General features: G+C 34.0%; 1 protein-coding gene across 20 annotated transcripts in view; it reads left to right on the forward strand.

Moving 5' to 3' along the window:
• ELP4 (elongator acetyltransferase complex subunit 4) overlaps positions 1-17,619 on the forward strand; it is a 225,989-nt gene that overhangs the window by 108,005 nt on the left and 100,365 nt on the right. For 4 of the 20 annotated variants that reach the window (XM_081544097.1, XM_081544090.1, XM_081544088.1 and 1 more), the window contains one exon: positions 1,846-2,020. The exons of the other annotated variants lie outside the window; for them this stretch is intronic. In XM_081544097.1, coding sequence (XP_081400223.1) covers positions 1,846-1,965 — 120 coding nt within the window. In that variant the 3' untranslated portion in view covers positions 1,966-2,020. Of the gene's footprint in view, positions 1-1,845; positions 2,021-17,619 lie in introns of those variants that run through there. 20 annotated transcript variants of the gene reach the window in all.

Here is a 17,619-nt window from a genome sequence, read left to right on the forward strand (position 1 = left end):
TAAGATTTGGGTGACAGTAGGTCGCACAGAGTTGGACACAACTGAAGCGACTTAGCAGCAGCAGCAGCAGCAGTAAATAAGAGAAACTGAGGTGTAATGGAAATGCCTTTGGCCACACAACTAGTAAAGCAGTTCTCTTATTTAAACAGAAATTAAAGGTTTGTCAGAGTTATTACTGTCATAACTCTCTGCCACTGTGGACATTTCATAGAGTAGCCGGTTCAGGTTTTTGTATGTGGTACAGTGAAGTTCACTGAACTGTTTTGTCAGGTGCTGTCAAGTCAACCCACCATTGTTGTAGAGAATCAAACTAAATCATTTTGGCATGAGCCTTCCAGAAATAAGATACCCAATATGAATGGTTTAATGAAATTGAGTATTTAGTTTCAACTTTTTATAAGAATGTCAAAAATATATAGCAGTCATTCAAAAATTTCTAGAGTAAATCAGTCAAAATATCTGACCCTATACTTTATTGAAAATTTATTTTAAATATCACTATTTAGTATGAATAACAGTAGGAATGTATTTGGATGTGTTTGGTTAGGTATGTAATTCCTCACTACACATTTCAGTGTAGTAAAAGTTCCAATTGTATAGTCATTTGATAAAAAGAGAGGGGGTATTTTTAACTACAATTAAAATTTTCTCATATAAAAAATAAAGCTGTTATCAAGTTTGATTTAACTATTTTTGTCTCCAGTAGCTATTATCAAAAACAGTTGTATTTGATTAGATTTTAAGAGTTTATAAGAATTATTTATGAATGTTCTAAATGTTTAATTCTTATATAATTAGAAAAATAGCTTATCTTTATGATAAAATTATTTAAAATGTACCCTTATAGCGTAGACTTAGTTAAATGCCTCAAAATTTTTATTTACGCATTTTGAGAGAGATTTTTTGTTGATATTCCTGCTCAATAACCTAAGAAATATTTCACCAATTTATACTGTAGCTATGGTTTAGCACTGAAAAAGCTTTTAACACAAAGCCTCTTTGGTACAATTAAAGGTCACTTGTACGTATTATAATAGGCTACTCATTTACAAGATCTTTGTGAAGGGTCAATGCTATAGCATGAAATGGATTGCCCTTGGTGAGCCTGTAAATAAATGTGTCAACTTATCTTGTATTCAGTGGGCAAGGAAGAAAACTAACACAATACTAATTTATTAATGTTTTTATAAACAACTGCTAAAATGTTGAACAAAACCAAATGCACTAGTGCTACATTCTTGACATCAATAATTATAGAAAATTGTTAGAGTATGTAACTGTAGTTTTTAAGGGAAATTGCACACATACACAGTACACACAAACACACACACATCCACAAACACACACACACTCTTTAATTAAATATATGGATCTTACTGAGGTATAGAAAAACACAGCACAGTGGTTGTGTTCAAATGGCCTTTACCATAAAGCTGACATGTCTCAAAATGGCTAAGTTGTACTTCATCCCTTTTTTCTGAATTGAAGTTCCAAACTTGTCAGAGATAGGTATGAAAAAGGAATCAAACTGGATAGTGATTTAGTTATCTTTCATAGCCTTTCTCTTAGGGAAAAAAAACAGTTGGGCAGAAAACATATTCATAATGATCTGTGCTAATTGAATTTAGTCACCTGATCTTTCAGTAAATTAAGACTTTAGAATAAAAATAAAGGTAATGATGAAGATACTTCATGTGAAAAATTATTTTACAATAATTTTAATATACTTGTATTTTGCATGTTTTATATGTATATTTATGAGCTCTACATAGTTTTTTATCCTCAAAATAGTTTCAAATTCATTAGTCACACACTAATGAAATAAATTTAACCAACGCTTTCTAGGTTCTTCCCTCTGAATTTGGCCGCTCAGATACACGGCAACTTGGGGCTTCCCCGATCATTCAGATGCACAACTACCCACTCCTAATTTTCTTTCTAGTTGCTATGTACTATCAAAAATGAAAAATATTTAAATTTACAGTCAGTGCCAAAATAAATCTCCTGTGTTGAACAAAAATAATTTAACAATGGGTTTGAATCAAGAATCAAATGATAGGGACTTCCCTGGTGATCCAGGGGTTAAGAATTCGCCTTCCAAAACAGAGGACGTGGGTTTGATGCCAGGTTGGGGGACAAAGATCCCACATATACCACAGGGCAACTAAGCCTACAACTAGAGAGCCCATGTTCCACAACTAAGACCTGATGCAGCCAAATAAATAAATAAATTTTTTTTTTAATAATCAAATGATAACAATAATCTTTAATAATCTGTAAGACTGATCGGTCTATAAAAATACTAAGGCTGTTCAGTGAGGCCAGTCATGAAGTAAGTAGCCTGGAATAGCTTTGACCCAGGTAATTCTTCTCTGCTTCTTATTTGGCTATTGAGTATCCACTCTGCACTGTTTGGTTTGGTTTGTTGTCATACTTCTTCAGCACAGTGGAAACACCTGCATAAACATTGTAAAGTATGGAAGCTTTGGGCAAATTAATTCATTTAGGGGCATAAATGCTTTAAAAATCATGCCTGTTTTACTCATCACAGTATCACCTTTTCATAGTTCAGTGGGTGATTGTGTAAGTCCTCAAAAAATATTGAATGAATGACTGAACAAATGAATGTCCTCTTGACAGTGCCCAAAACAATTGAAGGTGGATCCGTAAAAATCTCACAATTTCAAACTACACATAATAGTCTGACAATGCTAATGTTTCCATAAATGCTTAATATTGAGCCTAAGGCTAAGTAAAATAGCCTTCCAAATATATTAGCTACCAAAAAAAAATTAGCTAAGAATATAGTGGATCATTATTGCTGAAATAAAGTAGAACTGCATTCCTCAAAAATACTAGACAGGAAATAAGATACAATTTTTAGTTAATAAAATTTGGTCTTCTATTTGAGTCATGATTTCATTGTCATTTTATTGCCCTTTGAAAATTATTTTGAATGCTTTATCTTAAAAAATGTATGATAATAAACATTCCATAAATATCAGTAAGAGTTTTGCATCCTGATTTCTTAAGAGGTCTACTGGATTCAAACTAGATTTGTAAAAGTCCTCCAGAGCTGAAAGGAATCAATCCTAATTTCCGGGTTTAAAGTCCCAATACCTTTTAACCCCCTTTGACCCTTTCAGTAGCTGTTTACATGTCTGGTCTTCTCTGGCCAGTAGAGCTTATTTTATTGCCTAATATGTTTTCCTGGCTTATCACACAAAAATATTGTAAAGATTTTTAAGACTTATAAGTTAGGAATGAAATAATTATGTACAATGGAAGTTGAATACAGCATTTTGGATATTCTCCAACTCATATTTAAATACACATTGGCAGTAAAGCAGCTAATGTCACTTCCATAATAACAAAATCTGTAACTATCATTACTGAAGAATCATCCCAGTGACCCCTTTGTGCACATGAAGCTGACAAGGACCAATCGAGCTCTTCAGTTTGGCTTAAGAGTTTTCTCCTGGGAAACCATTGTTGTCCAGATAGAAATTTAAGGACAGTTATATTCAGAAGAGCTTTACAGCACGTAATTTATAACTGAATGCACTTCGTTCACATGTCCTATCAACTTAATGTGTAATTCAGTCAAGAAACAGAAAGGGTACATGTAAAGATATTTTGGAAATGTGATGCTTCATAGTGTCATAAATATGGGCCATTTCTTTGCTTTAGCATTCAATTATTATAACACTCCCATCATTTTATTAGAAGGGTTCTTATGCTTTGCTCCATGTAAAATTAGGGAAGTAAAAGACTTTTACTTAAAAGCCCGAAAGTAAATTTAAAAGTTTAAAATCAGCTGTGCTCCTGATGCTTTAAAGCATGAGGGTGGCAAACTTTGGTCTGTGGGCCAAGTCCAACCCCATAATTTTTTAAAATAAACATTACTGGAACACAGCCAGACCTTTTTGTTTATGTATTAGCTATGGCAACTTTCACATTATACCATTAAGATCTTATGGCATACAAGGGCAAAAATATTTCAGTTCAGTTCAGTCACTCAGTCGTGTCCGACTCTTTGTGACACCACGGACTGCAGCTTGCCAGGCTTCCCTGTTCATCAACAACTCCCGGAGCTTACTCAAACTCATGTCCATCGGATCAGTGATGCCATCCAACCGTCTCATCCTCTGTCTTCCCCTTCTCCTCCCACCTTCAGTCTTTCCCAGCATCAGGGTCTTTTCCAGTGAGTCGGTTCTTCACACCAGGTGGCCAGAATACTTCAGCATCAGTCCTTCCAATGAATATTCAGGTCTGATTTCCTTAAGGATTGACTGGTTGGATCTCCTTGCAGTCTAAAAATATTTACTCTCTGGCCATTTATAGAGAAAGTTTGCTGTAAAGAAGAACCCCGACTTGAGAAGGCTGCATACTCTCAAGAATATTTATTGAGAGAATTGTCAGTTAGGGGACATGATTTGTAGTCTCAAGATTAAGATCTATTTGAGTAATAAAGAATTCATGCAATCATTTGATGTATAGTTTGCATTTTCAAATTAATGCAGGTGTCTCTGAGAAACTACCTAGATTTCTTAAAAGGTTAAAATCAGAAAGAATTTTAATGTGTTTCAAAGTCAGCTTTGTATTGCATGCACCGATTTTCCCACCTAGTCAACCTGTAATCATGTGGAACCCTGTCTTAGAGGTAACCCATTTCAGTTTCTGCCAACAGACAGTTGCTAAAAACTTCTTTCAAATGCTAAAGCAATGTCCCACCCGTTAAAACTAATTCTGCCTTCTGAAGCTTGCTATTTTGTATATACAATCATTCTATTCATAATAAACACCTAATATGTAAAGAATAGTTATAATTTATGTGTATATCTTCCTAGTTTTCCTTATATTTTTATTTTCTTTTTTGAAACACCAGATTAACCATTTAATGGTATTTATTGTATGTTTAACTTAGAATCTTAAGCATGAAGCTCATGTAATTTTTACAGCATCCTTTAGCGGAAACTTTTTTTGAAAAAATAAGCATTAATTAGAAATATTAAAGTAGTGGTCCTGAATTCTGAAGTACAAAGGCTAAATTACAGATTCATACAATTTATTAAAATTTGATGTTTTACTTGTAGCATTTTGAATTCACAAATGGGCTCAGGTGATTAAAAATTATAAAATCAACATTACCTGTGATCTTTCAACTTTATTATTATAATCTAAGATTAGTTTACTATACATTAAGTTAATAAAATTGTAGCATTAAGCTTTTGATAACTGAATAATAAGAGCATACATATATACTTCTAACAAGTATTAATTTTATCAGTGAAGGATACCCTTCCAAAATTAACTGTTCATTAGCCACACTACCTAGTGATAGTCAAATCAAAACAGTAGGTAAACACTAATATGATCAAGAAGTTTTGCTTATTATTTTTTTTCTTAAAAAAGCTGTGAATTTCTCAGGCAAGGGAATAAGAGCATATTGATGCTTAAAATGTAAATATATTATTAAAAGTAATTTGGCAGCTGGAAGATTATTTTTAAGTCATTAAAGACTTGAGTTGGAATCTTTCAGGAATTAACTGGGAAATTTAAACATGTAAGGACAGTTTACTTAAAATTGTTTTTATTAGAGTTCATGCATATTATTATTATTATTATTATTATTATTAATTATATTAATATTTGTGTCCCTGATGTGTAAAAATTGCTTTAAAATTAGATAAAACTCTTTTTCAAAAGTGTTTATAATGTGGAATAGAAAGAAGATTGCATGAAACCACACAAAAAGGACTCAACTAAGTGTTTCCAGCCTAATAAAAATGTTGTAGAAATACTTGTAAGCTTGAAAATCACACTAGCTATTCTTGTTTCAAATTCTGTTTAATATATTGTTCTGTATGATTTTATAATAAACAGATTACTCCTTGAACAGGAATTAAGAATAAAGCTGCCAGGAAGAGGTTTTGTTGTCAGAGTAGTTCCCGCCTCATGTTTTGTAAGAGATTTCATGGTCCCATTGTAAAGAGTAGATGATTTAAAACGTGTTCCCAAGATAAACTTTCCCATTGTCATTAATGAGGATGGATAATACTGAGTGACAAGTGCATTAGGAATGACACAGAAAGAGCTGTTAGATTTGTCAGAGCATATCACTTCAGGCAGTGACACTTGAGGACATTCTTTTTGTGGATATTTGGTTGGTGGGGGAGGTCTGATTTAAAGATACCAAATTTGTGTTTGCTAATAGAATAATGTATTGTGCAATGTATAGATATATATTCTCCAGTGTTTAGAAAATATTTAGGAGTTTGTTTAGTTAAGTTCTTCCACATTTTAAGTTTATGCCGATTTCCTCCTAAGAAAGTCATCAAACTGTACAACCTTTAAATATTAAAAATTTCCACAAAATTACTTTTTTTTCTTTTGAGGTTTTTTTTTTCTTGGACTGTCCAACTGAAGGAAAAATATTGGAAAATATATAAATTTTAAAAAATATTTTGCTGACTTATGATAGGGGACTCTTCTGTGTCACCTTGAGAACAAAGATTTTGAAATAAGATAAACGTAATTTGTGTTGTCTTTCTACATGTATTTTACTTTAGAGAAACATGTTTTAAATATTGATCAATAAACAAATAATATATGACTATTCTGGTATTTAAAGTATTTCCAAACTGTAGTAGGCCTTCAATTTTGGTTCTGAACATGCAACTGGTCACTTTTTCGCCTTGATTCATCTTTCATGCTGCCAACCAAATTTTGTCTCTGTGTACCTTTTTGACACTAATAATGACTGAGTCTCTGTTCATTGGAGTTCAAGATTTCCCAAGCGGCAGTTTGGAGCTAGGATAAACTGTCTATCATGATTGCATACCACTAATCTGTCTCAACCAAACCATCCTGTTGACTGAAATTATATTTGACAGTTCACCTCTTCTTGATGAACCTGAGGTGAACGTAACTACAGACCATCCCTGGGAGGACATGGTAACTACTCCATATGTTACGGAGGGTCCTTTTATTTGTGAAACAAGACTTACACTATGCCTGTAGCTGAAGAGATATTTCTTTCTGTCTATCTCTCTCTCTTCCTGTCAGTGTGTCTCTCTTTCTCTGTCTCTCTGTCTCCCTGTCTCACCCTAATTTTTCTAATTTTCATTAGAATTTCTTTTAAACATTTTCTACCATTAAAAGTACTATCTATAGGTTAGTTTTGCATGTGTTAAAATAGCAAAGTCATTTTTAAAAATACTTAATGCTTTCTATAATGCTCTCTTACATATACCGCAGTTGTCAAATATCAAAGATTTGCTCTTAGTATTTTCACTCATTCCTACATTTATCAGTTCTTGAAACATCTCAATCAATTTTTATATTACAAAATACTTCTAAAATATGTTGATTCTCTCATTTTAACATAAAATATTTTTCAGAATGTTTTAAGGATTAAAAATAGATTGAAAGAATGATAAATTGAACACTCGCAGGGAAGGCTATTATAATTTTTGATAAAGAGTCCTTATGTAGGCTTAATTATCATTTTTTACTATTACTATGTAGAATCTAGAGAAAATGGCTACCTGGTAAAATAAACTTATTTATTGCCTTATATCTTTTTTGTAAAAATATCTTTCTTTTGGAATTAGAAACTTCAGCATTTTGAGATGATGAGCAAGGAGATGTAAAAATTCACCGTTAATACCCTGGAAAAAGAGAAATCTGATGTAATTTTCCAAATGTATATGGAGGGTTTAACAGTAAGGTTACTTACCATTAACAGCCAAATTGTTACCACTTACCATGGAGATAGTAAGTAAACAACATCTAAATTGGAAAAAAAAAAAAAACTGGGGATATTTAAACGAAGCAATTTGAATATTAAATAGAAGTCTGTTTATAAACAGAGTTTATTTTAATCTCTCCTGGACTAGTGAAATGTGATTCTGTGATTCTCCCTAAAGATGTTCAGATGGCCTGAAAAGTTTTACCCATGTAGTTCTGTTAGTTCATCAGAACAAGCATTCGATAAAATCACTCCTAACTGTCCTTTATTTTTAATTAAAGTTTAATATTCCTTTGGAAGAGTTGTTTTAGTATAAAGCAATATTTTATTAAATATTTTATGAAACACCAGGATAATCACTAAGCATTCTGCACAAAGCTTTTCTAAAACACCTAAGGTCAAATAATCATACACTTTATTTTGGAAATTTATATAAATTAATTTGCTAATATCACAGAGATAATTGTTTGGTCAATATAGTAAGTGAAACACTTTTATATTTTTGGATGCAATATAAATTATTTTTAACAAATGAGCTTCATCTGCTTTAACTTTTATTATCTTCTACAGTGTTTTTATTTCAGCTAATGGTTACCAGTGAGCTATGTAAGAGTTCAGTAACATTACTTAAAATAAGTATCCTGAAAAAAACTTTAGTAAACTGTTTATACTTTCCATAATTTTTATTTAAACTCTGTAATTTCTACCAGTGATTGTATAATATACTCCAAAGACGTGTATCTGAAGAAAAGGTAGCACTGTCAAAGTATTAATTAATTAGTAAACTATTTATATGTGTTCTTTATTCCAAAAGTGATTAAATTGAAAAAGCCTAACTTATACACTCACTCTGATGTTAGGCAACCTTAATGTTGTGCTGAATTTTAACTCAGGCAGTAAAATCTGTGATCCGTTTATCTTATCATAGCCAGTTACTCCTCCCTTCTAATTATATGATCATTAAATGTACTTTTTTATTATACAATGCATCTGCATATTTTTTAAAATAAAATTGCTTCCATTTTCCCCATAAGCATCTATTTTCTAATCAGAAGAGTGGATATTACATTGCTTCACAGTAAATATTCAAAAATTTTAAAAATGATAATTCATAGTTATGATTTGTTAAACTAATTGCTTCATTTGAAAAGTAGAACTTGTTTGTTTTAAATTTAAGCAACAAGTATATTAAGATATTTAAATATGTAGTATTTAAATAATTATGCTTTTTGTTTAGGGCTTTAATCTAACTTTTTTTTTTAGCACTTTTTAAAATAAACTTTTATGCCTAAGCATGAAAAATGTGATAAGAAAAGACAGTAAAATGGTCATGCCTTTTAGTAAATAGATTATATAAAATTATCTTGGAAAATGCCTTAATGCAATCACATAAGACAAAATCACTGTGCTCTTCAGACTATTTTTAGTAAAATGATCGACAACACTCAAGTCACGTGTTTGTATCAAGAAGGAATAATTATTTCCCACTGAAATAATGTCATCACATTTGCTTTAGAAATTGGGATAAAATTTCCTTTGGGTGTGGGGGTAGTGTGTGTTTGTGGGAGTGTTTAAGATACCCTGACTGGATGAAAGTTATTTCAATATAATGTATATACTGGGTCGATTGAAGTTTTGAGGACTAATTACCTAGAAGGCAAGATCATCCATAAGTTTTTCTTAATTATTCAGTAAATATGAAAATACTTTTAGTCTAGTTTGGTGCTTTTTATCAAAATATGTGTCCCTAAAATTTGGTCTCTGGCCATCTCTCTAGCCTCATCTCTTGTCTTAGCTCCAAGTTGCAGCCAGACTCTCAATTGGAGTCCCTACATTCGCCCACTCTGTCTCTTCCAGGTTTTTTGTAAATGCCAAAAATATTCTCCACCTTCCTCCAAGTATTCTTGCCAGATTAGTCTTTAAGATTCACCCTTCAATCCTTGAAATAGATGTCATTTCTTCTAAAATGTCTTTCCTGATTCTCCAAGACCAGGTTTAGGTAGCCTCGCTCTGTATTCCCTGAATATCTTCTAAATTATCTCTACTAAAATAGCACTTACAATATTATTTTAACTTCCTGCTTTCTTGATGTCTCTCTATCATACTGTGAGAAAGAAAAAGAAAAAGTTGCTCAGTCGTGTACAACTCTTCGCAACCCAGTGGACTGTAGCCTGCCAGGCTCCTATGTCCATGGGATTTTCCAGGCAACAATGGTGAAGTGAGTTGCCGTTAGCTGGTGACAAAAGCTGTGTCATGTTCTTACTCACTAATGCATCCACAGCACCAAACTCAGAATCTAAAACACAACAGATGTTTAGTAAACATTTGTTGAATGGAAAGCTAATAATGTGTGGAACTCTGTTAAATATCTGACTACATTGCTTTTTTTTTAAACTGTCATAACAATATTTAACATGATATCTATCCTCTTTATAAAATTTTAAGCATACAGTACATTGTTGTTGACTATAGGTGTAGTGTTGTACCCTGACTACACCTGTTTGGTTTTTTTTGGTCTGACCTGGGTCTTCGTTGCTGTGTGCAGCATTTCTCAAGCTGCAGTGAGCGGGAGCTACTCTCTAATTGCAGTGTTTAGGCTTCTTTTGTTGCAGAGCACTGACTCTAGGGCACACGGGCTCAGTAGTTGTGGCTCCATGCTTCGTCACCCCGCTGCATGTGGAATCTTCCCAGAACAGGGATCGAACTCTTATCCCCTGCATCAGCAGGTGGATTCTTAACCACTGGACCACCAGGGAAGTAAGTCCCTGAGCACATCTTGAATTAGATCTCTGGATGAGTCTGAGTTGACTGCTCTTGGAAAAGAGCACTAGTAATCAATTCTCAATGCCCAAATACAGGGCAACCCTTACCCTGCCATAGTAACTGTACCACACTGTTTTAATTTTCCCTAATTATCAAACTATTTCATGTTGTTATGGTTAGAATACTCCCCTCTATCAACCTGAAGTTTAAAAAAAAAAAATAACACCTAACTCAGTCTTTCCTTCTTGGTAAAGATTTTGCTACCTTCTTCTCCATTCCATTCCCTGCCAGTATATTGACTTCTTTCTAAATCTTTGGCTTACTTAAACTCACCATTTTAATGAGAAACCATGTTGTTTGATTCCCTAATACCCTATCAAATGATTTTAATTTTAATGTGTGTGTGTGTGTGTACGTGTTTTTAGCTCGTCTATATTATAGCTTTTCCTCTTACCTTTACAGACATGTTGTAGAGATTCAGTATGGCTACCTATCAGGATGACTAATTAAAGCCAAACCAACTAAGCATTTAAAATGTACCCTTGAAATAGAGGGGAGGTGCCAAGTTGATAACATCTTGATAATGTTGGATAGTAATATCCCATGGGCTTACATATTCATTGTTCCCAGTCAATTGACATTTATATCTATTATCACTTGAGTGAAACGTGATTAATTATTTTATGATAATTTGAAGCATTGTTTAAAATTCAGTTTGGAAATGTTGTTTCCTGGCCATCTTCTTCAACCACTCCTTCAGAAGATTTGGAGCCAGTGTACTATTTAGGAAGATGATTTTTCCTTCCAATTTGTTATATACTAAGCCTCCTTGTTTTCCAAATAGAAGATTCCTTCTTTCTCCAAGAGTAATAATTTTATGCTACAGATATCAAAGATGAGGACAAAAATGTCACATTGTGATTCTGTCTCCATGATGCTTCAGAATCATACAAAGTGAAAAATTCAAGCAAAGAAAGCCTTTTGCTTTTTCTACTGGTGTCAAGAGCCATGATTCTTGAGGTTTTTTTCCCTCTAAATTGGGCATTAAAATATCTATTTTTATGTCATGAAGTTGTGATTATATCTTGAAATTTTATTCATAAAATATTTTCCCCGAATCACTCTTTTTCATGAGCTTACTTTTTTCCTATCCAAGAAATAGGAATTGGAGTTCTCACTTTTTAATTAACTCCTAGCTATTTTAGTTGGAGATTTATTGCCTTAATCCATATCTAATGTGTTTATCACTTAGGAAACATTTTTTTTTAAATGGGTTAGTAATTTTGTATAATGCTGTAATTATCTCTCATCAGGATAATTATGTAAAAGTAAATAAAGGTAGGGCTCAGATAATACCTAATTTAGGATGCCTTTCAAATGTATAATGCTTATAATTAAAGATTTCAAACAGAAAGTAAAGGGCCTTAGTTTCCTTACACATCAGCCTAATTTTCAAAATAAAACCATAAAGTTAGCTGAATAGTTTCTCTATTTACACATTTACACATTGAATCACAACTGTCCACTTAGAAGATTTTTGTTTAAAAAAATTGTTAATGTGTCTTTACACTAGGAAACAGAACTTAAAAGATGAATCTTACAGCTCATGTAACCTACAAGGTTGAGAGCAGTTATAATTTTAACTGGCCTTAAAAAGTATTTAAGATTTATGGTAGGAAGTATGTAATTATTCATTTTATATTACTTAAACAGTTGGATGAACCATCACACATTATCAGTCATTAAAAGTAAATATGATGCATCATACATGATTTCAGAGACAATGCAGTATAGATAATCACTGATTTCAGAGACAATGCAGTATAGATAATCACTCATTAAGACATAAATAAGATTTTTTGTCTTATATTTTCCCACTTTCCTATGTTTTTTTCAGCTGGACTAAAAGAAAACCTAGTCTAGCCTAGCCTAGCACCTAATAACCCCCACAAACACATATGCATATTTAGATGCAGATAACTAAATATAGATTCTCCAAAATACAAATCTTCACAACAGCCTTTCTAATTGCACATTGGGCTCCCCAGTGAATAATGGCTGCAGCATCTCAAGACAGAAAGCAACAACTGGACTTACTTGTGAAGTGACTGTGAAAAGCGCTTCTCTTTCCTGACTGTACTACATACAGAATTCCATGAACCGCTGAAGTAGTCGTATGACTTACGGTTTAGCTGCTGGCAGCGAAGAATAGGCCATCAAGCTCTAGGTCCACTACACTATTACCAGGCTCTCACTCCTTCTGAGAACTTTATCTTCAAGCAGGGACTGGCTATTTGCTGTGTAGTATTCATCTTTGTTTTTCTGGGACAACAAAGCAGGTGGGTGAGGAGGGCAGCAGGGATGAGGCTGACGACTATAAATGGTATACTCTGTGTCTGAGGGATCAGAGAACTAGATGCTCTGTAGCTCACTCAATGGCCTTCACCAGCCTACTCAACTGGACCTAGTTTTAAGTAATTGATGGGATGGAGCCACCACGAGTGTACCCTATACTCATTGCATGCTTCAATAAAGGACTTCTGTGTTGTAGCAGTTTCTAATTGTAGCAGTTTCTAAGTTGTTCTGTTATATTGAAGTTGTATCAGTTTTAAAAATGTGTGCCATCATTAGGGACTTTGAAGTCTTTTGTTGAAAGGGGATTTTGTCGTAAAGTATTTGTTGTAAGAGGTGTTTATTCTGTTACTATGAAAAATCTACATATAACTCCTCAGACATGACATACGTGAATAAAAGTTAGTTCACATATGTGAATTAAAGTTATTGAGACTGTGTGAGTTAAAAGTAATAATTCAATAAAACAACCATCATATGCACAATTCATTTAGTGTACAATTCTAATAACATGCTCCCAAATGGCTTTCATATGAACTGATGATGTTCTGTTAAGTGTGGATGAGTAAAACCCCCAAATTAACGAAACTATCATAGGACAGTAGTTTTTCATGAGATCTCAGTTGCTATGTGTTTGGTGCATAAGCTCTAATCCACATTATCAGTCATCCATAACAAACTCTACTACTTTAATTATCAAAACTTTCTATATGAATTATTTAAAACAAAATACCAGAAAATGTTTAGACAAGCCAAGTATGTTTGGAATTTCTACTATGCAATATAGGATGCTAGTATTTACTTCTTGCTTCTTTTGATTATGTATCCAATGAGATGCTAATGAGCTTGTTTTTGCTCTAATAAGACTGGAAAAGGATTTCTTTGAGATGCTATTATACTACAATGTATTATTTAACATTGCCTTTGATATGAGAAATGTAGATATAACCATGAAAGCAAACCAAAGTCTGGTGCTTAGAGATATCCAGAATGGATGATCCCATTAGCAATTCATCAGTCTGTTTATTTCATTGGAGAAAGTAAAGTCACTGGTATTGTTTTTTTTTAGTATCAATAAATAATACAATAAGATCTGGTTAGAATTTCTTGAAATTTCTATTTAATAGATGATTTAATAGAACATTGTAAACATTGTAGGGAACTTTATTTAATAAAGGATTCGTACCAGAATATTAACATGTTCTTCACTTACTAAATATGGGGGAAAAAATTGCCTCTGAGTTGGTGTGTTAAATTGCTTGCATGCTCTTGGCATTTTAATAAGAAAACCTTTAAGTGTGATGTTCTCAGTCACCACCGTGTCTTTGGTTGACACATTTTCTTTAATAAAAGATAGAAAATGGGAAAACATATATTTCTATCTAATTTGAATAGAGGCCTATTTTATGAGTGTATTTGGAAAACTATGCCAAAACACTTGTGGAAAGGAAAGTAATTTCTAAGACTGTTAATATGAGTGACCTACCCCAACCATTTTTCTTCATTTTGCCAGCTATGCATTTCAGAATTGGAAATAAGTGGAGCTAAAACATTCTTCCCTATAGCATTGGGGTCTTTACATAGGCCCGTTTGAAAAATGCCAGGGCATGGTTCTTCTCTCAAACATGAAGATACTCGCAAGATTATGCATGATTTATTCAGGGACAAGAATTCTGAAACAGTTTAATTTTACATTTATGAACTGAATTAACATTCTGTTCATACTACTAAATCAAAACTGAATGTTACATCTTTATATGCTATCAGTAATGTCTTCATCATATTTCTAGAATATAGTTTAAAAAAAAAAAAAGCACCTGGGATTGTAAGCTAGGCTGAGGTGCTAGGTGTATTTGTAATAATGTGGCAGTAATGAAGCTTTGAAAATTACTGAAGATAAATGGTTGGTAATTGCTGTAACCCTCTTTTTCCTATTTTACTGCTAATCCTACAAAAAGGTAATTGGTTAACCATCTGGTTTCCTTAGCATATAAATTCTTTGCAAGCAGGAAAAAATCATTACAGTCAAATAGAAGTGAAGAATTGCGGGCAGGGGAGGGAATAGATTGTGAGAGATTGAATGGACAGAGTTCCTGCCCTCAGGAGTCATGAGAAGGTTATGTGATATAGCAGTTAATACATTTATACTTTTAAACATATACTTGTTAAGCATATATAATGTTAAAGTTAGATGTAAGCACTGTGGGAAAAGCAAACACTACACATTTTCTGTTCTCACTTTACCTCTTAATAATCCTTTTCGGGTGGTTAGAGAAGTTTTATGTTTTCCTTCAAATTAAAAAAAAAAATCACTATTTTCCCAACATTCAGTCTGTTGACTCTGCCTTTGAAATATATTCATTATTAAACCAATTTTCACCAGCTCCAATGCTACCATTCGGTCTCAGTGCAAGCCATCATCATGTTTTGCATGGACTAGTGTATTAGCCTCTCAACTAGATACTTCTTTTTAACCCTGAGTGCTAAGCCACTTCAGTCATGGCTGACTCTGCAGCCCTAAGGACTGTAACTTGCCAGGCTCCTCGGTCCATGGGATTCTCCAGGCAAGAATACTCAAGCGGGTTACCATGCCCACCAGAGGATCTTCCCAACCCAGGGATCGAACCCTTGCCTCTTATATTTCCTTCTTTGGCAGGAAGGTTGTTTAACCCTGACCTCCTTCAATTCTTTTGTTCTTTTTCTTTTTTTTTTTTACAGCAGTTGGAAGGATGATTCTTTTAAAACATAAGACAGGTTGTGTCATATTTCTGCTCAAAATTCCCTATCAATTCTCCCTCTTGCTGAAAAGTCCTTTAGTGGTCACCAAGAAGACTGTATTGACCTGGCTGCTTTAACTCTCAGATCTCACCTTTTACCCCTCTCCCATAACTTGCTCTGATTCAGCCACACTGGCCTATTGCTTGAACATGCCAAGCCTCAGGGCCTTTGCAGTTCCCTTTGCCTGAAATGTACCTCTCTCAGATCTTTTCATAGCTACCACCCTCCCCCTTCGTATATTAAAATAATCACCTTCATAATGAAGTTTTCCTGACCCTCTGTTTCAGAGTCACAGTTTACTCCCATTCTGCCATTCCCAATTTCTTTTAGTCTGTGTTTTCCTGTAGCACTCACCACCTTCTAATCTGCTATATAAGTTTCTTATTTATTATGTTCATCTTCTATCTTCCTGTACTAGGATGTAAGCTTCACAAGAATTAAGCATTTGTTCTTATTCTGTTCTGCTTAGAACAGTCTGACACACGATAAGTGAAGTGAAAGTCACTCAGTCATGTTCAATTCTTTGCAACCCCGTGGACTATACAGTCCGTGGAATTCTCTAGGCCAGAATACTGGAGTGGGTAGCCTTTCCCTTCTCCAAGGGGTCTTCCCAACCCAGGGATCGAACTGAGGTCTCCCGCATTGCGAGCAGATTCTTTACCATCTGAGCCACCAGGGAAGCCCAAGAATACTGGAGTGGGTAGCCTATCCCTTCTCCAGCGGATCTTCTCCACCCAGGAATTGAACCAGGGTCTCCTGCATTGCAGGCGGATTCTTAACCAATTGATCTATCAGGGAAACCCGGCACATGATAAGGTGCTCGGTAAATATTCTGAAATTAATATGTTTGTGTGTCTCAGCTTATCTCAATTTATCTATTTTCTTATTTTCTTCCCTTTTGTATTAAAATTATATGTAAGACTGAATTTGGAAGCTTATACTAATACTAATCATGAGATCATTTACTGAGTGCTTAATAGTGTCAGACATTGTACTAAGCACATTAACTGTATTATCTCATTTAATCGCCACAGCTAGCCCTGAGAGTCAGATGAGAAGGCTTAGAGAGGTCAAGTCACTTGCCCAGGGTAACATGTGAGGTGAACGACCAAGCTCCAATTCAACCCATAACAAAAGCATGTTCTTCTTTGTAGCCTTTGGGTTGAGGACATCTTCAGCAAGTTTTCTTCAGTATCAATATTCTTATATATATTTACTAAAAAAAAAAAAAAAAAATGGCTTGGCTCAAAGAGTTGACTGAATACTAATATGCCTAATGTCATCCCTTCTTTTTAAGGAGCTACATGTTGTTGTTGTTCAGTCACTAAGTGATGTCTGACTCTTTGCGACCCCATGGACTGCAGCCTGCCAGGCCTCCCTGTCCCTCACTATCTCCATGTCCATTGAGTCAGTGGTGCCATCTAACCATCTCGTCCTCTGCTGCCCCCTTCTCCTTTTGCCTTCAATCTTTCCCAGCATCAGGTTCTTTTCTAATGAGTCAGCTCTTCGCATCAGGTGACCACAGTATTGGAACTTCAGCTTCAGCAACAATCCTTCCAGTGAATATTCAGGATTGATTTCCTTTAGGATTGACTGGTGTGATCTCCTTTAAGTCCAGGGGACTCTCAAGAGTCTTCTCCAGGAGCTACATATTTAGAGATAAATTCTGACTTTAGAACTTTACAAATCCAAGTGATAGATAGAAATATAATATTCCTTTTAGATTGAAGGGAGAATGTATTCATGATATCAGGTATAATATATCCTTGAAGAAGACTTGGAAATAATTCATTCCAAAATGATCATATAAGTTGGGCATTGAGTAATTTGAATTTCCCCAAGAAAAAAGAGACTAGAAGAAGAGGTATAAAAAGTGAGGTAATATGCAGCGGCATCAAAAGGATCTCATTGTTCATATGTTTTTTGTTTGAGTAATCTCTAAACTCATTTTTTAAGCCATGTTCTCCATACAC

The sequence above is a fragment of the Giraffa tippelskirchi genome, chromosome 11 (genome assembly GCF_054371585.1).
Source record: "Giraffa tippelskirchi isolate mGirTip1 chromosome 11, T2T-mGirTip1v1.2.pri, whole genome shotgun sequence".
Classification (NCBI taxonomy): Eukaryota; Metazoa; Chordata; class Mammalia; order Artiodactyla; family Giraffidae; genus Giraffa; species Giraffa tippelskirchi.